Consider the following 27,940-nt stretch of genomic DNA (forward strand, 5'->3'; position numbering starts at 1 on the left):
TAAACTCGCAATTCCGAGTCAAATTTTTATGAAAAAGAAAGACTCTATAAAGAGTTTATATCTCACAATTCTGACTTTATAACTCGCAATTGCGAGTTTATCACGCAAATGAGAAAAAAAAATGCGAGAATTGCAAAATTTAAACTCGTGTGTAAAAATTGTGACTAATTAAAAGTTTGACACAATTAAGTCACAATTACTTTTTTTTTTTTATTCTATGGCGGAAACATATGGAAGGAATGAAACATACTTTTTTTCTCGCGCAAGTTTACATCTAACAATTTCTACTTTTCTTCTCAGAATTGCGTGATATAAAGTAGCAATTGGTTATAAAGTCAGAATTGTGAGATAAAGTAAGAAAAAAAAGTCAGAATTGCGAGTCTATTTCTCGCAATTGCGAGTTTTTATCATGCAATGATGAGGGGAAAAAAAGTATGACTTGCAAGAAGTAAACTCGCAACTGTGAGAAAAAACTTCAGAATTATGAGATAAAAAGTTGCAATTATCTTTTAAATTGTTTTATTCCATGGCGGAAACAAGCTTCCATAGGAACAAGCTTCAATAGTAATTTCTATGGAAATTGACAGCATGTCTTATATATCGCAAACTCAATTTAAACAATTAGATATCAATTGTGGGCCTAAGGGGGAAAAAACATTTATACCTGTAGATATAAAGTTGGGGGTGGGGTGGGGTGGGGGGGGGGGGGGTAAAAAAAGGAGAGTCATGCCATCAGGTAGTTTTATTTCAAAAGCTCAATTTCACTACTATTATATCACAGCTCTTTACAGTAAAAAATGACTGCTAGTCACTCTGATATGCTTACAGTCCTCTGATCAAGCACCGTCATCAGCCTCTAAAACACATTCAGAAAGTGCAACAGTGTTGATGCTTTTTATTAAAGTATCAATGCTTCTTATTAAAATTTAGATATCACAAAAAGTGCCATTTACAATATTCATCATCTTGAGTTATTGCACTGTGTGGCTGCCAAAAAATCTTATTTATGCAAATAAAATAAAAAAACAGTCAGTGTATTGCTTATACATTTTTGCCTGGCGTCAGCTGAATGGAAATGCATTTTTTTGGTTGATAATAAACAAGACTGCCAGGAACTGGAGTTGCCTCTTATTACAGTGTGCGCGTCCTTTCAGAATACAGATTTTATGTCTGCATAGAAGTCTTAGTTGACTTATAAAGCTTTAAAAAAAGCCCATGATGCCCAGAATGTGAGATATACTAATCTCACAAGAAAATATATTAGTTTCCAATCTATAGACACAAATTCCTCCATATTTACCATCTGTGTTAGACTTATATTGATATTAGACAGATGGTATAAAAGAATGGGTAAAACTTTACAATAAGGCTTCAGTAGTTAACATTAGTTAACTACATTAGTTAACATGAACTATCAATGAACAGTACTTCTACAGCATTTATTATTCTTAGTTAATGTTAATCTAAACATTTACAAATGCATTTTTAAAATCAAAAGTTTTTAGCATTAGTTAATGCACTGTGAACTAAAATGAACATTAAAAATGTTATTAACTGACATTAACAAAGGGTAATAATGCTGTAAAAATCACTGTTAGTTCATGTCAGTTAATGCATTTAATTATTGTTAATAAATGAAAACTTGTTGTAAAGAGTTAACACAGAATGTTAAAGAAACAAGACAGGCGTATGTGAGAAACCTGATGTTGTATAAGCATTTTCAGCATATCTACATTCACTAATTTAATTACAAAACAATAATAAAGGTCTTCTGTAGTGCATCATCTCCTATCCTTCAACCTTCATCTATTTTACTACTGACCACACAGCTCTCTATATTTCACTGCATTTCAGATTTTTTTGCCATCCATTCCCTTTAGATTTATTGATAACTATGTCAGAGATATTGTGCCATTCTGGCTATTAAAGTTAGCCAAAAGTATGTTAAAAGCATTCATAAGAGGGATGTGGTTTTTGAATTAGATTTTTAGAAAATAGATTTTTCCATTATTAATAGGACAAGAATTTAAGGGGGAAAATGATAAATAAAATCCTTATATGTGCTTCATTTCCTTGTGAAGTCTATTTTCGTATTTCCTTCATGTGATTGTGAAAGCAGCATCATGCACCATGTTTGGCTTGATGAATAGACATAATCCTCGACAAGCAGTCCCTTGACCTGGCACAGACGGAATAGTGTGCGTGATTTGTTCTCTTATGAAGAACAATCACTTCCATTGGCTTCCTCTGGCTTCTCTATACTCAGTTTGTACAGGACCTTCTTTGAGACGAACCTGCAAACAGGAAGAACAACAAAACATGTCGTCAGACTTGTAGATAGTTTGCTTTGTTCTGAAACAGGGGCTTAATTTGTTACAATATTGCATTTTTTTCTTGGTTTGGTTCGTTTTCACAAGGCAATATTTCGATGAGTATCAAAATGTGTTTATGCAAATCACATGCGAGTAAAACTGTCCTCTTATTGGTCAGCATTCACCTGTTTACGTTCCTCTGCGTCATCCCTTAAAATGTATTGTCAAATGCTGCCGTCATTCCCACTTTAACTGATAAATGATATATATCTATAAGTATGGTGTAGGGCCTCCTTTTGCGGGCCAATACAGCATCAATTTGTCTTGGGAATGACAGATACAAGTCCTTCACAGTGGCCAGAGGGATTTTGAGCCATTCTTCTTTCAGAACAGTGGCCGGGTCACTATGAGATGCTGGTGGAGGCAAACTTTTTCTTACTTGCTCCTCCAAAATACTAGACTGGATAAACAGCCCGATCTGCCGGCGAATTGATTTCACCCTGCAGCTCAGGCTGGAAACCTGTACATTCTTCAATCCTGCTTCCGTTACAAATTTGCGGAGGCCAATCACAAACAGGCTTATCCACCTGGCACGCTATTGTCGGGTTTAATCCAATCCAATTCCTTTTAACCTCTCGACGATGCACAATGGCTTCTTTAGTTTAGCAAACAAATCGCTCGAGTGGGTGTGAATATCACTCACTTTCATGTTGTTGTTTTTTTGCACAACCTGCAAAAATCGATCAGTGCCATTGCTGCTTCTTCAAACTGCGGATCAATGCTCCAAACCAACACGTTTGTTGACACGTTTCCTGTCTGGAGTTTTCGCTGCAAAGTACGTCACCTGGATCGTTGGTCTGATTGGTTGAAGGACTATCCAGTTGCGTACAGAGTCATTTTAACTATGCCCGTTGATCTTAAAAGATTGAGCTTGGTCTGGTGATAGCCAGACTACCAAAATACCCCACAGTGGTTCAAAACATTTTAGATCTGGTGACTGTGCAGGCCAAGAGAGATGTTTAACATCACTTTCATATTCATCAATCCATTCTGTCAAGTCTTGCTGTGTGTATTGGTGTATTATCACGCTGATACACGGCGCCCTCTTCAGGTTACAATGCTTGAACCATTAGGTGCACATGGTCCTCCAGAATGGTTCGGTAGTTCTTGGAAGTGACGTGTCCGTAAAGCACAGTGGGGAATGATACTGCAGCCCAAACCATCACTGATCCACTCCTGTGCTTCACTGCAGGCATGCAACAGTGGTGTTGACTCTCTTTGGAGCTTCTCCACACCATAACTCTCACGGATGTGGGAAAGATTGTGAAGGTGGACTCATCAGAGAATGTTTCACATTGTCCACAGCCCAAGATTTGCAGTGTTGGCCCCATTTAAACCGACATTTGGCATTGGCATGAGTGACCATGGGTTTGGCTATAGCAGCCCAACCATGAATATTAACTCTGTGGAGCTCCTGATGAACATTTCTGGTGGAAACAGCCAGGAGAGTCGAGGTGCACATTTTATTCTGCAGTGAGGCTGCAGCTGTGGTTTCTGGGGGTTTTTTCAGATACAATCCAGGTTAGCACCTGAACATCCCTTTCAGACAGCTTCCTCTTTTGTAGACAGTTACTCCTGTTTGATGTGGTTCATCTTGCGTGGTGGTATGACAACATTAACCTGGATACCATGGCTCTCGATACATCAAAAAGACTTCCTGTAGCGAGAACCGCACCAACATTTTGTCCTCTTTTGAGCTCTGATATGTCTCCCATTATGTTGTGTGGATTGCATATTTTATGTATAGCTGTGCTAATCCTCTGCAAATTCAACAGTCACATTCGGCTCTTACTGATGGAATGTAAAATCAGTGAAGATTGGCCACCAGGCCATGCATATATAAGCATGAAACCTCCAACACTATATTGGCCAGTGTTTAATTTTCATTGTCCAACTCTTGTATATATATGTATTAATATCAGTTTATAAATTATAATGCAGTTAGAGCGGGAATCAAGGATTCATCAGAACAGCATTCTTGCAATGCATGGAGGAGAGCAATTACACAACATTTTAAGATGAAGAGACACTCTTTGGTAGCCTGACGTCGTCATACTCAGTTTCTAGTCAGAATATGAGTCTGATACTGCTCCACTGAGCTGTGATTAAGGGGCGTGTTTCAACCGAACCAGGAAAGAAAATGCCACTGCACTTAATTGGATAGACCTACAACCAATCAGAGCAACGGAGTAAGTGACGTATGTTCTTCATTCATCTTTCCGATCGACAAATGCCTTGATCGCAGTTCTCTGTTCCTCTTTTAAAATGAATGCGCTGTCGATATCTTCTATAACAGATACGATGGCGGAATCTACACATCTCAATTCTCCAGCGGTGGTCATCTTTGTTGTAAACGAATTCAACCCAAGCGGTCTTTGGTGATGTGGATGATTACGTTACTGTTGATCATCTGTCCATCATCGTATAAAGCCCGCCCTGACAAACTGATTGGTCCGAACAGCTCTGGTTCGAGCATAGTTGCTCCACAACGGATCAAGTCCAGACCGAACTTCTCAACCTCAAATGTTGTGGGCGGGGCTAAGTTCGGCTGGCATCCAGGCTAACTCTTTGGTGTTCAACTGCGATAACTAATATGCTCACTCACAGAGTCAGACACTGCTGCTTTTGATATAACACATTTCCCGTTATGAATTATGATACCGCATGGTTTGTTGGTCCAGACTTCATTTTTAACCAGGCCGAGACCACCTCGTTCAGCCAATTTCGGAGCGATTGTTTTGGTGCAGATCCAAGCGTGATTGCCCTGTATGCCTAAACAAACCGAACTAAGAGAGAAAACGCACCAGGTTCCGAAACAAGCCAGATGTGAAAACGCACTAAGAGAGAACGACAGAAGAGAAATTAACTGATCTCAGTACGAACCTGGAGAAGGAGTTGTCGAAGATAAGGGTGTATTCTCCAGTGTTCCTGACCTTCAACTGACCCTGAATTGTTTCCTTATGAGAGTTACATCTCGTCAGAGGGATCAGAACCTGAAAAGGAAGAACCAGGTTTTAGGATCCATTCATTATTACACTAAGATTTCTAAAGCTGTCCAGATGTCATCGCCACAGGAGAGAAGTGCTGTGGTCTCTTTTTGTCAACACTCAGTGCAATGTGTGTTTGACAGATATAGCCATGTTCATTTTAATTTGCTCTAAAATTGCTGAATTAACTTCTCCAGTTAAGGTACCACATCTGTTATTCACGCAAGCAACGGCTTTCGACATCGTATATATTTATTGCAACTGCTTCACACACCACTGGGAAAATACTGTTAAAGTCTGCTGTTACTGTCCAGAGATTATTGTTAATGTGTTCTGCTGGAAAACTTGTATATAACACTAGTTTGTTAAAATGGTAAATGATGTACAGTAGAGTAATTGCATCAGCTTCTACAGAACTAGCTCAAACTCCATGACAACATCTTATATTAGAGCAGTGGAACTGTTAAAAGTAACAGCTTTGTTCACACATAGCATTATCATGGGACTATATATATTATAAAAGACATTAATTGGTATAAATATACATAGTTAAAGGGGTGGTATAATGCCCTTTTCACAAGATGTAAAATAAGTCTTTGATGTCCCCAGAGTGTGTATGTGAAGTTTTAGATCAAAATACCCCGCAGATATTTTTATATAGCATGTTAAAGTTGTCACTTTTTGAGGGTGAGCAAAAACGCACCGGTTTTGTGTCTGTCCCTTTAAATGCAAATGAGCTGCTGCTCCCGGCACAGGGGGCGGAGCTTCAAGAGCTTGTGTCCTTTACCTCACACAGACATGCACTGAAAATGTCAATGTTTATGTTCAAACCGGATTCAGACAAAGATGGAGAGACTCAAGAAGAAGTGACAACATGTAGAATGCAACAGGACATTTCTGAATAGTTAGTTAATGAATTTATTTAGCTTATGTGTAGTTATCTTCTAGTCATTGATTAGCATATTCTGTCATGATAATCTATAAATCGCGTTCCTGGGGGCGGGGTTTATGTAAATTTTAGGGTTAGTGATGTCACTAACCCGGGTGGAATGTCGTGTAGTCTCTACCAGCCGTTTGTTGTAGTCCTTAAAAAACGATTTCTTTAAAAGCAAATATCTCCCTTTGCTTTGAACTTTGAGCTTCGTAACTTTGCAGATGTTGTTTAAGCTCAAACAGCAACATTACACACTAACTAAAGTTAAAAAAGTGAAATCATAATCAACCACCCCTTTAAAACATAAACAAGCTACATTTCTAATCAGTACATTACCTTGGCCTCTTCTAGAGGCGTATCCGTGTTCACTCTGTACACCACGCTGAAGGCGATGCTCTTGGGTTCAGAGGAGAAGACCCAGCTGATCGTAGCACCCGGATGTGCAGCGGTTATGAGAATGACACTGTAACAGCTGGACTTGATGAAGAGTTCTCTGGACATATCGCCAAACTGATTCACGTCCTTTACACTGAACGGCACAGACAGCCTGTGAAACACAACATCACTGATGTCACCGTTGCTGGTCAAGGAAATTAATGAATATTGCAATACTAGATTCAATTTGACATTATTTATTTTCATGACAAATATGCACATTTCTCCATTAAATTCTCATTAACGTAATGCATCTGAAAGTTTTCCTTTTGAGTTTTTTTATTAGATTCGTATTACTATAATAATATGCAAAATGAATATACATAAATTAAAAATGCATAATATATTTTTAATTTATTTAAAATCAGCATAAATTAAAGGCAGGTCAATAAATACTTTACAACTTACTATAAATAATACATCATTTTTTTTCTATATTTCAGTAAACTAATTTGGGAAACACTTTAGGATCCAATTAAGATCCTTATTATCTAGTTGCTTATTAGCATGCATATAAGTAGGATATTGGCAGTTTATTAGTACTTATGAAGCACATATTAATGCCTTATTCTGCATGACCATATTCTACTACATCCCTTAACCCAACCCAATACCTAAACTTAACAACTACCTTACTAACTATACATAAGAAGTAATTACTTTTTCCATTTAAGTAATAGGTCAAGAATTTAAAGGGAAAACAATGTGATCAACATCGCTGGTCATGGGAATAAATAAACATTGCAATAATAGATTTATTTTTTGTAAGTGTAATAATATTAATAACAATAATTTAGATTTTTTAAAATTAATTTAATAATTAATTTTAAAAAATCAGGATCCATCATAAGAATTGTGTGTCTCACTCACGTCATCTCTCCAGATTTCAGCAGGCAGATCTCGGCATCCTGAACAGAGCCAATCAGCTCGTCTGAATCTTCTGTGCTGGCGATGTCACTGCTGCTTCTGCTTCTGAAAACATATATGAACTTACATTTAATTTCCTGTCATACACTTATTTAATCACAGAATAAAAAAGTGCACATATCATACCAAGTGATACAAATGAAATTAAAACAAAGCCAGAAAGTTTCAATATCATGTAGTTTACTTAGCAGTGCATTAAGATACACTGGCAGGCGCCATGTGTTCATGTCAAATTTGCTCTGATAAATAAGTCCAATAATGAAACTGAGTTCAGCTCAGCAGGAGCAAATTTAATTTTGTTTGTTACTTCAGCACAAATTCAGAGTGTTGTGTTTAGTGCAGATAATCTGTGCTAACAAGACAGGTGTGTGTGTGTGTGTGTCTCACAGCTGTTGTGTCTCTGGTGACAGTGCAGTGTAGTATGAGTCGCTGTCATGGATACAGTTCACCTCCTCTTCTGTGATGATGTCATACAATGCGTCATCTGGCCGAGGGGACTTCAGTGCCCCTGTGAGGACAACAGTCACATTACACGCAGAATTAAAGGGGACCCATTATGCCCTTTTATAAAGTCTTGATTTTGTTTTTGGGGTCTACTAGAATAGGTTTTCATTCATCCTTTAAAGCAGGGTTTCTCAAACTCGGTCCTGGAGGGCGACTGTCCTGCACAGTTTATCTCCAACCATGATCAAACACACCCGAGCAAGCTAATCAATGTCTTCAGGATCACTAGAAACTCATAGCTAGGTGTGTTTGATCAGGGTTGGAGCTAAACTGTGCAGGACAGTGGTCCTCCAGGACCGAGTTTGAGAAACCCTGCTTTAAAGGGATAGTTCACCCTAACTATCTTGATTTCTAGAACTAGTGTGCTTTTTCTAGGTGAGTCAGAGTGAACTGCGGCACTAATTAGAGTCTTACAAACACGCACATACCATAGCAGTGCACAGAAGAACAACGGCCAAGGTCAGGATTTTGGTTGTTTTTTTTACCAAACCTTATTGTATACCCCCAGAACACTTGGAATATGAAGTCACATCAGAATGTCAGTTTTGAGCTCTATAACATCTCACCAGGGACTCTAGGTGTGCTGGTTCGGGTTGGGCTTGACATTGAGCGGAAAAGACCACCCAAATTTTCCTTTGGGTGGCGCTCTTGTCCAGGATTGTGCTGAGTGAAGCAGTCCTTACAACAGCGCTCCTTAACACCGCCTTGGACACTCACAGCATAATTGCAGCAGTAGTAACAGAATGGGCGCCCACATAGCCTGCCAAAAAATATAGAAAACTCAAACATACACCACCTTTCAAAAGGTCAGAATGATTTTATAATAAAAATTAATACTTTTATTAGCAAGGATGCATTAAATTTCTCGAAATTGACAAAAGTGAAGATATTTATAATGTTAAAGGGATACCCCACTTTAAAATGAAAATTCTGTCATCATATACTCACCCTCATGTTGTTTCAGTCCTTTATGAATTTCTTTCTTCTGCTGAACAGAAAGTAAGATATTTAGAAGAATATCAGCAACCAGACAGTTTCTGGTCTCATTGACTTCCATAGTATATTTTTTTCCTACTATGGAAGTCAATGAGACCAGAAACTGTCTGGTTACTGACATTCTTCTAAATATCTTACTTTCTGTTCAGCAGAAGAAAGAAATTCATAAAGAATTGAAACAACATGAGGGTGAGTATATGATGACAGAATTTTCATTTTAAAGTGGAGTATCCCTTTAAAAAAATTATATTTCAAATAAATGCTGTTATTTTGAAGTTTCTATTCATTATGTCATGACTTAACATGCAGACAATCCATTGCATCTTTATTCCATTGCATCTAGCTGATTTGAATGCAAGGACATGACTTTTATAACAGATAACAAAATGCTTGTTTCCTCTAAAAGTTTCACCCCTGACCTGCAGTTGTGTCTGTGCAGCATCCAGCCGAAGTTATTGTGGCAGCTCAGGCAGTATGTGACGTCTCTGTCTGTCTGTTCCTCAGCTCTCAGTTTCTGTTCAAACTCCAGTGCATCTGACTTCTGCCATAAAGCATCTTTCTCCCTACAGGGGGTGCCAAAGTTCTATGAAGAACAGCTTGCAACAATTTTAGCAGATACAATAAAGGGATTTTTAAGTGCAGTTTTGGGGTTGTAGGTAACATATCTCCTGATGGGTTAGATAAATGTGAGCAGAAAAAAACATTAGTAGGTAGGCTAACTGTCTAAGTCACCTTATGAGCTCAATAAGTCTCTCTTCCAGGTTCTTTTTGGTACGATAAAGGTCATCGATCTCAGCAGACATCTTCAGTTCAATGTCTTGCTTCTCCATTGCACTTCTGCTTAAGTTCACACCCAGTTCATGACAGGACTGCTGAGCAAGTGTCAGTTCCTTCTCAGCTCTGACAAAAACAAGGATCAGGCCTTTATCAAATCTTGTTTTTTGTTTTTTTGTGTTATGTGCTTAAATTTTTAATGTATGGTCTACCTGAAAAGCAGTACAGAAATCTCTTACCTTGATAAGTCCAGTCGGAGGTTTTTTATCTGTTCCTCTTTCTGATTAATTTTTGTTTCAGAATCATCAACGAGGGCATTTTTCGTTTCGATCATCTGATTGTTGACAGACTTTCAAACAAAAACACACATGGAAGCAAAAACCTGTTTATTTTCCAAAATGTAAGTCTTCTGATCAAAATAATTCAGAGTAATAATTCAGTCACATGCTGAATACTTTACATGAAATAATTTCAATAGCATTATGATAGCCTAAAGGCCCATTCACACTATATGATATGATATGATAATGATAACTATAAAGATAACTAAATTATAATTATATTAGCATCCACTTCAAAGCATAATAATGTTTCGTTTATTATAAGCACACACTGAAGTTATGTCATCTGCAGCTTTAAATGCTCAAGCCTTTGCTCAATTAAGCGCAGTGGAAAGCAAAAGTATGTTCTGTGTGGACAGCCAAGACTACAGCAAACTATCCAGTGCATTAATATAGGATTCACTTGATTCATTCACAGGTTTGTCAATTACTCTATGTAGTGAAATGCCAAGTAATGGGAAATGGCCTCAACAGCCATCTAATAAGATTATAATACCTCAAGCTCCAACACTTTGGACTCAAGACTTGAGACTTTCTCAACTTCGTTTTCCAACCTCTTCCTTAGTGCATCCAGTTCCTCGTTCAGACCCTTCAGAAAGACATTTATAAACAGTTGTTCAATACAACAAATCCAAAACCCATAAGCATTGTTTACTTCAGTTACCTGTATTTGACTTTGATGGTGCGCAGCCTCATCGCTCAACTGAGACCTCAGTGTGTCCACTTCCCTCTGCCGGATCTCTTGGAGGCTTTTGGCTTCTTCCTCCACCTGTTCAAGTCTCTCCTGCAACTTCTGCGTGGCTTCTGGGAGTCCCTCTGTCTGCTTTAGCTGCTCTTGGAGTCTTGCATTATCGTTACTCATGGCCTCCATCGAATCACTTAGAGTTTCCACCTCCTCTTGTGCCTCCATCTGTACCTCCTGCAGTTTGGTAGAAAATTCTTCCCATCGCAACTGAGCCTCCTCATTCTGGCCCTTCAGCATGCAAACGTGAACCCCGAGCTCTGCTGTCTCAGTGTTGGCCCTATGTAAGGCCTCACGAGCCTCTTCGTTCTCAAGTACAAGAGTGCTGTTCTGCTTTTTCAACAAGTGAAGCTCTTCCCTCATGGCAGTAATGTTCGTTTGGATTTCTGACCGTACCTTGGCCTCCATATCCCTCTCTTTTACCAGAGCGTCCTCTCTTTCATGGCAGCGTAGCAGTTCATCCACATGCCTACGGTTTAGCTCTTCCACCTGGGACTTAAGTTGCTCCGTCTGAGCACGGAGGTCTTCTCTGGAGGCTTCTGTCACTTCTTGCAGAGCCTGGATCTTCATCCTCTCCTCTGAGCTTACCAATAGCTGTGCCCGGAGCTCCATGACCTCCTCCTGAAGTCTGGAAACCTCCTTCATGTTGAGTTCAAGTTGGGCCTCAGCCAGAGCCAACCTGGAAGTGGATTCTCCATTTTCAGTTCTTGAGGATTCAATGGCCTCCAGTAGTTGTCTAGAAGATGTTATCTTGTTCTCCTGTGGGACTGCAGCACTGTCATCTAATCTTTCCAGCCTTGATATACTCTTCTCCCCAAGTTGTTCAATTTCGGTTTCCTCATTGTTCGCCTGGCCGTTAAGTATGCACTTCTCCAGATTTTGGTTCTCTACAGTCAGTCCAGCTGACTCCAGTCTGCTTATCAGTTGCCTCTCGAAGGCCTGTGCAGTGATCAGTTCTCTCTCTAGAGCGGTCTTGGTTTGTGCCAGCTCTTTGCTGCTGTCCTCGTTTCTTTTCACAGTCTGGATCAGCTTGGCATTGATCTCCATTAAACTTGTGCACTGGGTCTTGTACTCTTCCAGTTTCTTGGCTTGCCCTTGAAAGCTCTGACTCTCTGCAGTCAACCGCTGGTTGTGATTCTCCAGTTGCCGAATCTTCTGGGTACTGGTGGATAACTCATTCATCTTTGTATTTAGTTTGTCTTCAAGCACACTTTTATGTTGTAACTCATCTTGCATCCTTTTCTTGTGCTCCTCCAGTTGACTCTCCTGGGCCTCAAATGCCCTTTGCACATCCTGAAGCTGTGTTTGGAGGTTCCCAGTTTCCCGCTCCTTCAGAGATAGAGCTCCCTGAAGGTGGTTAATGGTCACCTGCAGCTCATCAGCCTGTTGCTTTGCAGTTGTTCGTTCTTTGTCGGCGGAGACTCTACATGTGTCCAGTTTGCCTTCCATCTCCTCTACTTTCTCTTTCTGAAGCGTCAGATCCTGGGCAAGTCGTTCAGCTAGTCTAGCCTGGTCTTCGCTCTCTCGTTTAGACTCAATCCGCTCTTCTTCAGCCTCCTTTAGCTTGGTCAGGAGCTCTTGGATCTTCCAGGCTGAGTCGCAGTAGTTGGCGGCCTGCTGTCCTTTTTCGCTCAGAGCTCCGTCAAGCTTTGACAGCAACTCCATGTTCCTGTTCTCTGCAATGCTCAGCTTAGCTTCTAGCTTGCGTTCTGATGTCTGTAGAGACTCTAGCTCCTGTGTGGTGGTGTGGAGAGCCTCCCCTAAGGACTGTTCTCCTTCTTTCTCTTGATTAGGTCCTTTAGCCAACAGTTGTTCCTGTAGGTCACTGAGCACGGCTTTCAGATCAGCTGCCTCACTGGTGAGCTGATGGACCTTCTCCTGGAGCTCTTGTTGTTTCAACTCTGATTGGTCAAGCTCAATGCGCAGGTCCTCAGAAGGGCTACAAGACAGCTCGCCCAACTCACCCAGATCACCTAGCAGATTGGAGCCAAATTCTTGGCCTGGAAGAAAGTCCTGAGCTTGCTGCATGAGGGGAACATTTTTAATTAAATCAACAGTGACTAACGACAACAGTGAAAAATAAAGTGCAACCACTCAAACTAGACCATTGTTGATAATGAAAGACACTAAATTACTGGTATTGTGGTATTGAATCCAAAATTAAAAATAGACATCAAATTTAAGATGAACAGCGTTCATCGTGGCATGATTCATGTAATGTGTTTTACATAATAAGATTACGTTCTTGAAGAACTGAGTGCTGATTGCATTATAGCAAAGGTACTTTTTAGAGTAAGTACCAGCTCTCTTTTCAATTTTTTAATTGAATTACTAAGAGACACACTTAAAAACCTCTCCCTTTTCCATATTGTAGTCATGTATGCCTATGATGTGACTACATATGCAATGTTATTATTGTTAAAAAATTAAGTAGAAAAACTTACAAAAATTACAAAACTGAAATAAAAAAATGGTAAAAATGTACAATAAAGTTCCATTTGTAAAAATTAGTTACCAACATCAGTTAACATAACATCAATTAAAAATACATTTAAAACATTTAGTAGACTAATCTTAGTTGATGTTAATTTCTAAATTTACTATTACATAATTAAAAACAAAAGTCATATCCGTAAATATTATTTAACAGACCTGAGCCAGCATGAACTAACAATGAACAGCTGTAACAAATGTTTTGCTCATTAACTAATAGTTACCAATAAATATATTGAAAATACAGTCAGGTCCATAAATATTGGGACATCAACACAATTCTAATCTTTTTGGCTCTATACACCACCACAATGGATTTGAAATGAAACGAAGATGTGCTTTAACTGCAGACTTTCAGCTTTAATTTGAGGGTATTTACATCCAAATCAGGTGAACGGTGTAGGAATTACAACAGTTTGTATATGTGCCACCCACTTTTTAAGGGACCAAAAGTAATGGGACAGATTAACAATCATAAATCAAACTTTTACTTTTTAATACTTGGTTGCAAATCCTTTGCAGTCAATTACAGCCTGAAGTCTGGAACGCATAGACATCACCAGTTGCTGGGTTTCATCCCTGGTGATGCTCTGCCAGGCCTCTACTGCAACTGTCTTCAGTTCCTGCTTGTTCTTGGGGCATTTTCCCTTCAGTTTTGTCTTCAGCAAGTGAAATGCATGCTCAGTCGGATTCAGGTCAGGTGATTGACTTGGCCATTGCATAACATTCCACTTCTTTACCTTAAAAAACTCTTTGGTTGCTTTCGCAGTATGCTTCGGGTCATTGTCCATCTGCACTGTGAAGCGCCGTCCAATGAGTTCTGAAGCATTTGGCTGAATATGAGCAGATAATATTGCCCGAAACAATTCAGAATTCATCCTGCTGCTTTTGTCAGCAGTCACATCATCAATAAATACAAGAGAACCAGTTCCATTGGCAGCCATACATGCCCACGCCATGACACTACCACCACCATACTTCACTGATGAGGTGGTATGCTTTGGATCATGAGCAGTTCCTTTCCTTCTCCATACTCTTCTCTTCCCATCACTCTGGTACAAGTTGATCTTTGTCTCATCTGTCCATAGGATGTTGTTCCAGAACTGTGAAGGCTTTTTTAGATGTTGTTTGGCAAACTCTTATCTGGCCTTCCTGTTTTTGAGGCTCACCAGTGGTTTACATCTTGTGGTGAACCCTCTGTATTCACTCTGGTGAAGTCTTCTCTTGATTTTTGACTTTGACACACATACACCTACCTCCTGGAGAGTGTTCTTGATCTGGCCAAATGTTGTGAAGAAAAGCATGTTGTGACCAAATGCTTCAGAACTCATTGGACGGCGCTTCACAGTGCAGATGGACAATGACCCGAAGCATACTGTGAAAGCAACCAAAGAGTTTTTTAAGGTAAGGAAGTGGAATGTTATGCAATGGCCAAGTCAATCACCTGACCTGAATCCGATTGAGCATGCATTTCACTTGCTGAAGACAAAACTGAAGGGAAAATGCCCCAAGAACAAGCAGGAACTGAAGACAGTTGCAGTAGAGGCCTGGCAGAGCATCACCAGGGATGAAACCCAGCAACTGGTGATGTCTATGCGTTCCAGACTTCAGGCTGTAATTGACTGCAAAGGATTTGCAACCAAGTATTAAAAAGTAAAAGTTTGATTTATGATTGTTAATCTGTCCCATTACTTTTGGTCCCTTAAAAAGTGGGTGGCACATATACAAACTGTTGTAATTCCTACACCGTTCACCTGATTTGGATGTAAATACCCTCAAATTAAAGCTGAAAGTCTGCAGTTAAAGCACATCTTGGTCGTTTCATTTTAAATCCATTGTGGTGGTGTATAGAGCCAAAAAGATTCGAATTGTGTCAATGTCCCAATATTTATGGACCTGACTGTATGAAAATAAAAGTTTTTTTTTTTCGTTTGTTTGTTTTGAGGTTGTTTGTTTGTTTGTTTTTGTTAGTTTTTTTTTGGGGGGGGGGGGGGGACTCAATATTACAGCAGATTGCTTTTAAAAGAACAGCTCCCCAACATGAAATGAATAAATTAATGAATTCATCTGACAACATGTATCCAAAGATTGTGAGAATATGAACAGAACTGATCATTTTAATGCTGTTTCTAATGTGTTAGCAAACCTGTGAGTAACTGCTGACCAGACTGTTAACACTAGAGCAGCGACTGGGTGGTTTCCACACATGGCCAGATGAGAGAGCTGATCCCAAAGTCTTTCTGTATGTGTAAAAAAAAAAAACATAATAAGCATGCAATTTGTATTGCTCATTTGAATTACAACCTGTTAACCGTTGCCAGTGCGCGGGCGCACTGAAGCGGTTTTTTTTTATATATAGTTCAAAGTTACTATCAGATTTAATGTTATACCTTGACAAACTATACATCATTAAAAATATATAATACTCAAGTTTCAGTATTTGACAACTATTGTATTCTGAGAAACTTATAGCGACAGTTATTTCTTAATTTGTGTCAGGAGTTATGAAATGAAAAAATGAGTCGATACCTTTGATATGAATTATGCGTGTCAGCCGCTTTCATTCATAAAAAACTCCTGTGCTGTCGTCATGACAGCGATACACAAAACAACGTCCTTCAGGGCTTTAGCTCAAAAATGTGCAGATTTGGAGAAATATTGATATATTCTCATAGGTTTACATCAGATTTCTATAGACAGGAATAATATTTATTGAATTTATACCCAAATGCGTCGATGTAATCATTATGAGCGCTTGCATACTCTGATACTACTGTGTTTTCAATTCATACCAATAGCCTGAGGGCGCCCTCGCCGCCCTGTGCACAGTATTAGTCCATATATAGAACACATGAAGAAGTGCCATAATCATGTGACATTCGGCGTCACTGATACACACAAAGCTAACAAGAGATCGCGCTGTAACATGCAGATACAGACGTTTTGAAGACAATAAACATGTTTGCTATGATATTTGAGTTACCTGTGTTTTTCAAGCCATGCCAGGTATTTCCATAATAATAGATTATATTTATAATGTAATGCTAATCTATATAGAATCATTGTGCAGAACACTATCCAATAGTATATTTTCTGTCTGATTTTTTTATCTGAAGCCAAATTAGATCACAGAAGATTATTTAAAATACTCTACTTGCGTTATAAAGTAAGTTTGGAACACAAACATGGTTTTAATCTCATAAATTGTCGTGTATTGATGGTGTGCTAAGCTAACATGCTAGCTAGCCCTAGGTGCACCTGCCAGGCTGCCACCTAGAAGTTATACTTTTATGATTTTTTGAACGCTTACTGAAATGTTTCTTTATTCAAAAAATGCATTTGATACAGTTTAAAATGTGAGGTGAACTTTGAGAAAAGAAATTAGGGACTGAAACCCTATGAATAGCCTGTGAGTAGCCAGTCGTTAGTAACTATAATGCAGACAAAAGAAATGCATATTTAGAGCCATAACCAGGCTGGAGAGGTGTGAATGTGTGCAGGGGGAGACTGAGACTGAATGGGGCTCGTTTGCACTACAAAACAATAGAGACAATATACTGGATATATGCTTAGAAGATGACATGAAACATCAGTTGCATTTTAGAGTCAAATCAAAATAAAGTAATTTGACATGGTCTTGAAAAACATTTAACTAAATACAGAGTTTTGGACTTATTATCTTCAGATTTTAAACATAAAATGTTTAGACATGTGGCTTTAGCTGTAGTGCATTTCTAGATTGCTCCAGTGTCAACTTCAATTTTATTTTCATGAGGATGTTTCATAAAAATTAATTTCTAATAACTTTACAAAACTTTGAAGCTATTTATAACAATTTTTTTCATTATGACAATAATTAATTCTACATTTACAATAAACTGCCAGGTGTCAGCTTTCAAATGAGACCATACTTGTGCTTTTAGTACAAAGGGTTCATGAACTGTATCTGTTTCAGTTTAGGTATGTCATTTCTGGGGATTTTTCAAAAGTGGGGTTGCAGCTTAACAGGTTAAAAAAGTACACATTTATGTAGAGCTTAGATAAAGTTACAAAGTCATTGTAGGCAATGCCCTTTTGTGTACTACTTTCCTGATGCCTAATTCAGATGCAAATACTGAAAAAAAGTATTTGGATTATATGTTGTTGTTTTTTTGTATGTGAAAGCGAATTTTCTTTAATAAAATGCTTACATACTGTAATGATGCTATTAAAAACAGATTGTTCAATTAATAGAAAAATCAATAGATTAAATTAAAGTCAATACTTGTACATTACTATTGTGATATACATAGATTGAAACTTTATGAATTACCTAGCAAAGGTAGGCCAGTCAGAGTCGAGATCATGACCTCGGGATGCTACATCAAAATGGACCTCATTGAGTTCATACAGGTGGTTGATGATATCGATGTTCAGATGGGACTTCAGGAAGGGACTGCGTTCATAATACCACTCACTGCAATAAACAAAAATCAGTGACCAATCATAAACAAAACTGAAGTTCTCAGAATGTTTGTTTCTAAGAGATGTTACACTGCATTTCAGTGAATTTAATTTTGCTTTTATAACACAAACACAGGCCTTTGTGCATCATATCCTGTGTTCAGTATTACAATAAAAATCGCTGACATTACATGCAAGTATGCTACTTTAAGACAAGAAGTTTTAAAAGAGAAATGAAAGCGGGTGGAGGAAGAGAAATTAATGTGTGAAAGCGTCAGCACTTCTGTTATGCCAAAAAACAGCTTTGCAAAAACTGTGATAATGGTGATGACTGATTTTTTTATTAATGCATTAATATATGCACTAATGCATCAACATTCTTTATTCACATGACCATGTTGTGTTATACGCAAAATAAATATTACATGTAATTTATTGTAGACTAATTTGCTGAAGCCTAAACCTTTTAAAGTTGGTTAGTAGAGCTAGTTTCTGGTTTCATACATACGCATTATGTTCGTGTGAATTCTTCACCACACTTTAGAGAGTCGAGTGTGGTTAAACTTTGCACACAAAGGGTTGTTTACAAGTTTGATCTCATAATATTTCAAAAACAAGTCTCAGGCATAATACTGATATTATCAAGAATTATTAATATAATTTTTTGCATTCTGTTTGCACTTTATAATGTAAACATATTTAAATTATCATGTTCCTGATGTTTTTTTAAATGTTTGTATTGTGATTTATATATATTTTTAATACTTGTCTGTGTTATGTTGGGGTTTTACACCCCAAGATTCACAGAAGTTCCCATTAAGATGGTCAAATTATTGGTGAACACATTACCATGTGATTTTGTAGTTCATAAGACATTGCTGAAGAGTGTCTGCCAGCCTTTGGTGCACCAGACAGTAGCGGATGAAAGCCCGTCCTTTCCCCAATGACGTCTTCAGCTAAATTCACACAAAATAAACACATAGACATTGCATTTGATAAAAAAGATACACGTTTTAAAATCACAGAGACCTGAGAATGAAATCTGTTCATGTTAACTATATATAGATTACACAAGTTTGGTCTGACCACAACACAACACCTTCAAAAACCAAAAGATCCTTATGATAATGGAATGGGACATGCTGAAAAACAACACAACACACATGAACATCACAAAAGAGTTACGCCAAAAACAAATGTGGTGTAGAAACAATTTTCACTCAGAAATAAAATAAATAATTACAAAGATTACATTGCACTAAATGTGAAACTATTAAATAAAAAGTCTGAAATTGTATTTTCGTATCAAAAAAACTCCAATAAACTTTATTTAATTTAACTCAGAAAAATATTTTTTTACAGTGTAACAACGCCTGACAAACATTTGAGTTTTGAAAAGAAACAATATTAGTTCAACGGTCAGTGTACAGATTATCTGCTTAAAAAACAAAATGATAGCCCTCAATGAGCAGGGTTGGAGACAACTACAATATCCATCATGTTCTCTCAATTTCTCTCAACATGGGGACAGAAGAGGTGTCTGTCAATAATTGGGAAAACAAAGTAACTTGCATTACGTATTTGAAAAAGTAACTGATATTCTGCATGAAATTTATTAGTAATGTTTTACTTTACTAGTTAGTTACTTGAAAAAAGTAATGATTTTGTAACTCGTGTTACTTGTAATGCATTATCCCCAACACAGGTCTTCATTGCCCGCTGCCAACGTCTACTTTGACCCGCCCTCAAACACTGTAGAGTTTGGTGTGTGTTGTCTACATGTCGAGAAGATGCTGTTTTCAGCGCTGCAAATCCACTTTGCATGCACTTCCAAAGGATGAGGATATGAAAAAAACGCCATCGTTACTGTTCGTATCACTATGTATACAAGTGCTAAGGATGATCCAGAGTTGAAATTTAAATATGGTAACAGGCATTCCTTTTCCGACACCCGCTGTAAGTGGTACACCAATCACAACAGACTGGGACGTCTGACCAATCAGACCAGAGTAGGCTTGCGGAAAGGAGGGGTTTAGAGTTGAGTCTTCAAATGAAGATTTCAGATTGTCTGAGAAATGAGGTGATGTGCAATGTATATTATGAGAAAATTAAATATAACAATAAATTCATAGATGCATGTAAACCTGTTGTACGAGACCTCCAAAGCAAAATTAAGAACCTTTAATATGGCATAATAGGGCCACTTTTAAGTGCCCCTATTATGTTTTTTTGAATATTCCCTTTCATGCAGTGTGTAATATGGCTGTTTGTGAATGTAAAAGTTCTGCAAATTATATATTGTCTCCCAAAGGAAAGAATCAACTCTGAACTGCCTAAACGAGTCGTCAGGAATTCGAATCCCACAGCGTAGCGGTTACACGTCACTAGATAAGAAATCTGCCATAATACCATATTTTAGTTTCCATGCTTATTGTGTTTCCACAACAATGTTGAGAGTAAATCTACTGAAATGGCCACCATAACAGTGGAGTGTGATGTGTAAGATGAGAAAGCAGAGGTTAACGCCCGTTTCACACATACTCCGTGTGCGGTGCAGGAGTAGCACGCGCTATAGGGCTTTCACATGCTGCGTTTGCATTGCATAACTGATCCACGGCTGTACCACAAACACATACTAACTATTTTTATTTCAAATCCAGAAGTTATCAGCAACTTTTATTTAAAAAAATAAAATAGTGCTGTCAGCACTGCGATTCTCTTTGTACACATATACTCTATAATAGACGTATTCACTTTTAAACAATTTAAACAATGTATTATTCAATGCATTAGGCTACTTCTATATAGATTTATACAGAGGTGGACAGTAACAAAGTACATTTACTTGAGTACTGTACTTAAGTACACTTTTTGAGTATCTGTACTTTACTTGAGTATTATTTTTTATGGAAACTTTTTACTTTAACTTCACTACATTTGAAAGGCAAATATCGTACTTTTTACTCCACTACAATTCTGTCAAGGTCCTTGAGTAGAAAGTAGTGATGTCAGTCAGTGGATGATTTTGGTTGCAGGGGTTGCATTTTGGTTGAAAATGAAAGTTGGGTTGACGTCAGAACCCTGCATTTGATTGACATCAGAACCCAACGTCAGATTGACGTTGGATATTGATTGAAAATAAAAGTCGGGTTGACGTCAGAACCCGACTGATGTTGGTTTCTGACGTCAACCTGATTTTCATTTTCAACCACAATACAACGTCTGTCCAACGTTGGAGATCAACGTCAATCTGACATTGGATTCTGACATAAACCTGATTTTCGTTTTCAACGTTGGGTTTGGTTTTCTAAATGCGAATTTTGTCACTTTTTTGGAGCACACTAGCTTATAGATAACAGTAAGGCTAACATATTCATACTAAAAGCCAAAAAACTTTAAATAGGGCAATTTGAGGGAACAGCCATTTGGGTGTCTGAAACCATTGTGGACGTTATTGAGTGCACTTATTCAATCTCACATTCAATCCCACGACTGGAACTGTGTTCTAGAAATAAATTTGATATTGATATGAGGGAAGGCAGGCATAGACTCAGAGGCATACAGTACTTTAAGTATTACATACAACAATGCAACAATAATAAAATAATGCATTGACATTTACTTTTTACTTTTGATACTTAAGTACTTTTAAAAATGAGTACTTCTGTACTTTTACTTAAGTAAAAATAGGTCTTTACAACTTTTACTTGTAACGGAGTAATATTTGACCAGTAGTATCTGTACTTTCACTCAAGTAAGGAAGTTGTGTACTTCGTCCACCTCTGGATTTATATATTAATTTGCACAAGCAAGTGGTAAAATATTTAACCATGTACTTATATTAAAATCGCAAACATTTTAAATTAAAACTTAAAATTGACAAAAACAGCCGACTCTAATGCCTTTTCTTTTGCATTTAAATTTTAAAACTTAGCCATCTGGCCAATCAGAGCAGAGTAGGCTCACGTAAAGGAGGGATTTAGAGAGACTGATTCATCCGACGAGTCGTTTGAGAATCAATGAAAAATGTGGTGATGTGCACTGTATATTATGAGAAAATGATGAGTGTTTTTTGACATTTGATGCATGTAACCCAGTTGTAGGTGATCTCCAAAACAAAATTAGGAACCTTTAAAATGACATAATAGGGGCACTTTAAAATGCATAATATGTGACCCTGGGTCACATGGGTCACTTTTTTGAAATTGAGATTCATACATCAACTGAATAACTGCTTTCCATTGATGTATGGTTTGTTAGGATATGACAATATTTGGCCGAGATACAACTATTTGAAAATCTGGAATCTGAGGGTGCAAAAAAACGAAACATTGTTCCAAATCTCTCAAACGAATCTCTCAAACGAAACATCTCCATTTATGTTCGCGATTGTGCTGCATTCACTCACAAAAATAAATGTTTTATATATTTATGGTAGGAAATTTACAAAATATCTTCATGGAACATGATCTTTACTTAAAATCCTAATGATTTTTGGCATAAAAGAAAAAGCGATAATTTTGACCCATACAATGTACTGTTGGCTATTGCCACAAATATACCCGTGCGACATGTGACCAGGTGTTTTGTGCGACAAAACATGTGTTTTGTGATCCAGGGTCACATATTAAAATTAATTATTTTGCATTTCTTATTCCTTTTTAGCATTAACAAATAAAACAAAACTTTTGGCAGTCAAATAGTCAAGATATCATGTTCAATATTGCTTCCTGCTGGTCTGGCACACTAAAAATGAAAGGTCAAGCTGAGTGCACTGCATAGTGGGATACACTATCCGTGCAGTGTGCTCTGGTTGTATTCTGCACAATTTGGCAAATGTAGTAATAGGACCTCTGGGTATTCTATGTATACAGAAAATGTGTGTAGTACACACACTCCAAACTGAAATTATTGTATGAATAGTATGGAAATATGCCATTGTATTAACATGCCAAACAATGTCTGTCTCTGGTACAGTATGGGCAGGAGAACAGATGGAGGATTACAGTGGGTGACCAAAGAGCATAAGGACACCAGATGGAAACGTTACAGCTGATGCTCGATTTCTGGATTTGTTCTGGATTCACGACTCACATAAACCTGCATTTCAGTGGCAAAGGAATTGTTGTATGTATTAGTGAAAGTTGTTCTTCAAAGGCGGAAAAAAAAGGAAAATGTCCTAATAATCTATTCAATTTTAAACTGTGAGTAAAACAGGTTAGTGTCTTAAAATGATTCTCTTGGGAACAGTACACAAAGAGAATGATAACATCTCACTAAAGCCTACTCTGAAAAAATGGTACAGGAATGAGTGTGAGAATACAATACATATACAACTGTGTATGTAAGTGTCAGTGTATGTTGTGGGAGATTGCTAGGATGTTGCTAAGTGGTTTCTAGGGTGTACTAGTGGTTGCATACTGGAGCCACGGTAATTGCTGCTTAGATCCAAAATTGGTCAAAATATTAATAATATTCTGGTCCCAAGATAAGGCTCAGGTCCCTCCATCAATGATTTTTCCACCTAAATTTTGTCCTGATCAAAAATTAAGTCTGATCCCTTAAAAAGTAATAGCTAACCTCTCCACAGCAAGCTGCATGATTTAAGGAGTTGATGAGTTGTGTGCCAAAGTTTAATACTTAAGCTTAGTGGGGGTTTTTTCTAACCCAAAGTAATAGTTATGAATGCCTTAACAAACAGCACTAAAAATCACCTGCCTATGTGTATAATGTAAAATTCTTTGGTAAATGAACAGAACAATAATCTTTGCGAGAGCCTCTACTGCTAGTCGAACACCTAAGAGCACATGACCAACCTGAGGCCGAGTGTCACTGCTTCCTTCTTGAAACCCTCCAGAGAGGTGGATATAAAAAAAAATGTATATAAAATATCAGAAAAACAGTGACATGAAACTGTGAAAGAGAAATGAGAAAATGTGCTGGAGCCAAACACGCACTGGCTGAAGAGATGTGTTTTCCTGCAGAGCTTTGGGCTCGTGCAGTGGATTACCTCAGGGATTGATTTGACAAAGCGAATGCCGTCATTAGCTCCTTTAATCTTGGCCAAGCAGTCACAGAAATAGTCCCAGTAGTCTTTCCTGCTGCCCAGAAATGTGGTCCTCTCTTTCTGGTCAAACTGGACAAAACGGTCAACAGGTTAATCTCAAAGCAATCACTCTAAACGCGACTTTTGGTTAAATATGAATGCGGAGATCACCAATCTTTCAGGTCACCATAGAACGTCATGTTAAGATCTACAATAATCTTGTTTAGGTGCAACAACTGGCATTCTACATGGCATTCCACTTTTGCTCAAGTTAAAACTAGTTCCACCAGAATCTGCAAACTTGTTCCACACTTCCTGCACTGATTGAGGGCGAAAATCTGTGGAATGGATATAAATTATTATCTTAACTAAACCTAAAACCGTAACGATTCAAATTTGTTTTCAGTAAGTGAAATAAAGCTGAAATAAAATATACATATTACATTAAAAACATAAACAAAAAATGAGAAATGCTGCTTTGGCAAATAACTGAAAACTATAATTACTAAAACTGGGGGGGAAAGGATAAAAAAAACATAATAAAAATGACAAAAGCGCGTAAGAAAATTACTAAAACTTTAACTTTATCTAAAATAAAAATATAAAAAATAAAATAATTCAAAACATTAAATACTATAACAGTATATAATTGAGAATTAATTGAACATGAATTCAAATTTTATTAATTTAACTAATTATTTTTTTTAAATAATGCTATAAAATTAATCAATCAGTCAATTTAATTGTCTCCTCTGACTCATAATAGGGAGAAAAGGAGTATGGATGAAATTATCAGATCCTTATTTAAATATGGTAAAAAAATAAATACAGAGCTGAAGGTCTTCCAATATTATTGGTAGATAATATTTAAATCCAATCAATGAACATAGATGCGACAGAGATGTGTAGAACTTGTGTGGATTTTGATGTGGAAATTTCTGCTGAATTTTGTAGGTGCAGATTCCATGCGGCCCTAATTTTAACTTCATGATGAACAAAGAAATCTCTCAAGCATTAAATGTAAAACAACTTTAAAAACTGTGCCATACTTGCAGTAGGTACTCCAGTTTATAGCAGAACTTGTGAAGACTGGAACTGTCATCGGTGATGGGCTCTCCAGTGTCACAATGTTCTTTGCTCAACTCAGAAACTGCATCTGCAGGTGAAGTGCAATTTACATTCAAATGAAGTTACATAAACAAAAAAATTAAAGTTATATATATTGTTATCAAGACTTTGACATTAATACCGCCAAATGCAGGTGCATTTCAGACTCCTACTAGACACCTTGGCGGGTTGAACATTTTATATAATACATACATTTTTGTCAAAAATATTGATTTTTCAATACACATCGATACTGAAATATCTGAAATGCTTCCAACACTAATTATCCGCAGAATAGATAGACGATACCGGCTGCTCTTTCTCGCTCTCTCATCTCTCCGAGAGCGAGTGAAACTCAAACCCGCCTCTCCTCACTCACTCGTTTCATTTTTCTCCGAATGAATATTGTTGATGTTAAGCGCTTGAACTTCGGCGTGGGAAAGCGCATTTTGCACATAATTTTACTCATTCTAGCAGATTTTGTGCTCACACCCACAGTGCGTGCACATAAAGCTGCCTCTCAGTACTAAACCGAGTTCTTTTTTGCTGCTTATTGCGCTTAAACAGTCAAACACACACAAAATAATGTCAAAATGCCGGTCTTGTTGAGTATTTACCAAAGTCAGTTATGTTTAAAGTGAACTTAAACATGTTAACAGTATCAAACGCATGTGTAACTATATAATGGATCAGTGTGTCAAGTCTTAAAGTGACAGTAGCCTAATATACCTGCTGCCCAATAATATGATATACTATTAAAAATATCTATATTGCAGTTTTTCCACATGATATTGACATCAAAATTGTGGCCAGTGAAAATGCTGAGTGGCTATAACTTTGAAAAACCAATAGCCACAGTAGCTGGTGAGCAAAAAAGTTAATGTCAAGCCCTGATTGTTTGTTCCATTTTATAAGAGACTGCATGATGTTTGAGTTAAGTAAAACTAGTTCCAAATTTCAGTAACATATGTGACCCCGGATCACAAAACCAGTCACATGTCGCACGGGTATATTTGTGGCAATAGCCAACAGTACATTGTATCGGTCAAAATTATTGATTTTTCTTTTATGCTAAAAATCATTAGGCTATTAAGTAAAGATCATGTTCCATGAAGATATTTTGTAAATTTCCGACCGTAAATATATAAAACATTTATTTTTGTGAGTGAATGCAGCACAATCGCGAACATAAATGGCCAACTTTAAAGGAGATTTTCTCAATGTTTCGATTTTTTTGCACCCTCAGATTCCAGATGTTCAAATAGTTGTATCTCGGCCACATATTGTCCTATCCTAACAAACCATACATCAATGAAAAGCTTATTTATTCAGTTTTCAGATGATGTATAAATCTCAGTTTCAAAAAGTTGACCCATGTGACTGGTTTTGTGGTCCAGGGTCACATATCAGGATTTCCATGAGTTACCACTTATTATATTTTCTTGATATTTTTAGGCTTTCCATTATGGTGAGACCTTGAACAATTAATTGCACCTCACAGCAATGAGAAACATTATATTAATAAATAAACACCAATGAACCAAATTTCACAGATTATAATCTAAACACTGCACATGCAGGTAACATGCTTGCTGAATACATATGAGAATACAGGGTATGTGGGGAAATAATGTGGTGTATAAGCTTTATCATTTCTTGTCCAATCACAGTGTCAAGACACTCAGTTCACATGACTGTGAGCACATGCAATAAATCACACTGAGGGTGTGAGGGAGTGACAGAGACATAGATTTTACCATGCAGATCTCTGATTATTCTCTGCAGCTGATTTTCTCCAACTGTACTCATGGTGGACTGAATATGTTAGTGTGGATGGTTCATAAAGTCAACATTATGCCTGTAAAACCAAAGAAAAAACAGGGTTGTACTAAAAGAATAAAGACAACAATAAAACAGTAAATCTCAAACTGTTTATGATAGTATACGATGTCATAAAAAACATAAATGTTATGATACTTTTACTTTATATCATAACATAAAAGAAGAGCAATAGAATAATTAATGTAGCCTATTCGTGAGTTATGCAGGTTTATTAAGACAGTTTTACATTTGTTTTTAAACGTGGAGAACTTCCATAAATTCACAAACCCTTAGATAATATATTATGATTACCATGATTAAAAAACTAAAATTATTTTTAATATTTACATGAAACTGAGGAGACTAACGCACCTGCTGAACTTTACAACTTCTGAACAGCGTAACGTTAACTTATATCGTTTTGGTCATTTTTCTACTAGCACAGTTCATCGTCAGGATAAATATATGTATATACGATAAACCGATGTAAATAATGATAAATAGACGTAAATAAAGACATACTTAAAACAGAAAGATGATCTTCCTCATTGAGTGTTTACAGTAGATACAACCCTGCTGCCACTACAGGGGACGGCTCCTTAGATTGACTGACAGCGCGTTGATCCAATCAGAGGCGCACATTTGTCCAGCGCACTATGTTTGGTTGCACGATAAAAAACGAGTAGTCATATGATGATTAGTCTCGCGTAGCCAGACCTTCAGACTGACGGCTGAAGGTCTGGAATTCATAGCAGCTTTCTTTGGCCAAGGCCCGCCCATAAGGCCGTTTGACCGACATGTCAAACAACCAATTACAGTTCGTTTCGTTCAGCGTCACGTTTCGGGCGTGGAAATGTCCCCACAACAACAGACCGGCGTGCAACAAGTCAGTCAGGATAGAAAATCAAAGAAGGAGAAGAAAACAAGCAGTAAGTCATTGATCTGTTCGTGCACGTGTACTTTTGAGAATCCTGCGTTTAGCTGATCTTGATAAATGGTCATTGTCACTCATGTAAAC

At 37.5% G+C, this 27,940-nt stretch overlaps 1 protein-coding gene across 1 annotated transcript; it reads right to left on the reverse strand.

Annotated features, from left to right (window-relative positions):
• Positions 1 to 727: 727 nt before the first annotated feature.
• fyco1b (FYVE and coiled-coil domain autophagy adaptor 1b) lies at positions 728 to 27,708 on the reverse strand. Its single transcript, XM_084120359.1, has 18 exons — positions 27,445 to 27,708; positions 26,859 to 26,959; positions 25,044 to 25,150; positions 23,959 to 24,084; positions 18,798 to 18,904; positions 17,818 to 17,961; positions 15,652 to 15,745; positions 10,935 to 13,034; positions 10,767 to 10,859; positions 10,169 to 10,278; positions 9,888 to 10,055; positions 9,575 to 9,718; positions 8,726 to 8,919; positions 8,043 to 8,163; positions 7,599 to 7,700; positions 6,630 to 6,840; positions 5,256 to 5,365; positions 728 to 2,294 (listed from the first exon to the last, which is right to left on the reverse strand). The coding sequence occupies exons 2-18, from the start codon at positions 26,908 to 26,910 to the stop codon at positions 2,216 to 2,218; spliced, it is 4,062 nt and encodes a 1,353-aa protein (XP_083976485.1). The 5' UTR covers positions 26,911 to 26,959; positions 27,445 to 27,708; the 3' UTR covers positions 728 to 2,215.
• Positions 27,709 to 27,940: the final 232 nt, after the last annotated feature.

The sequence above is a fragment of the Abramis brama genome (genome assembly GCF_963993115.1).
Source record: "Abramis brama genome assembly, chromosome: 7".
Classification (NCBI taxonomy): domain Eukaryota; kingdom Metazoa; phylum Chordata; class Actinopteri; order Cypriniformes; family Leuciscidae; genus Abramis; species Abramis brama.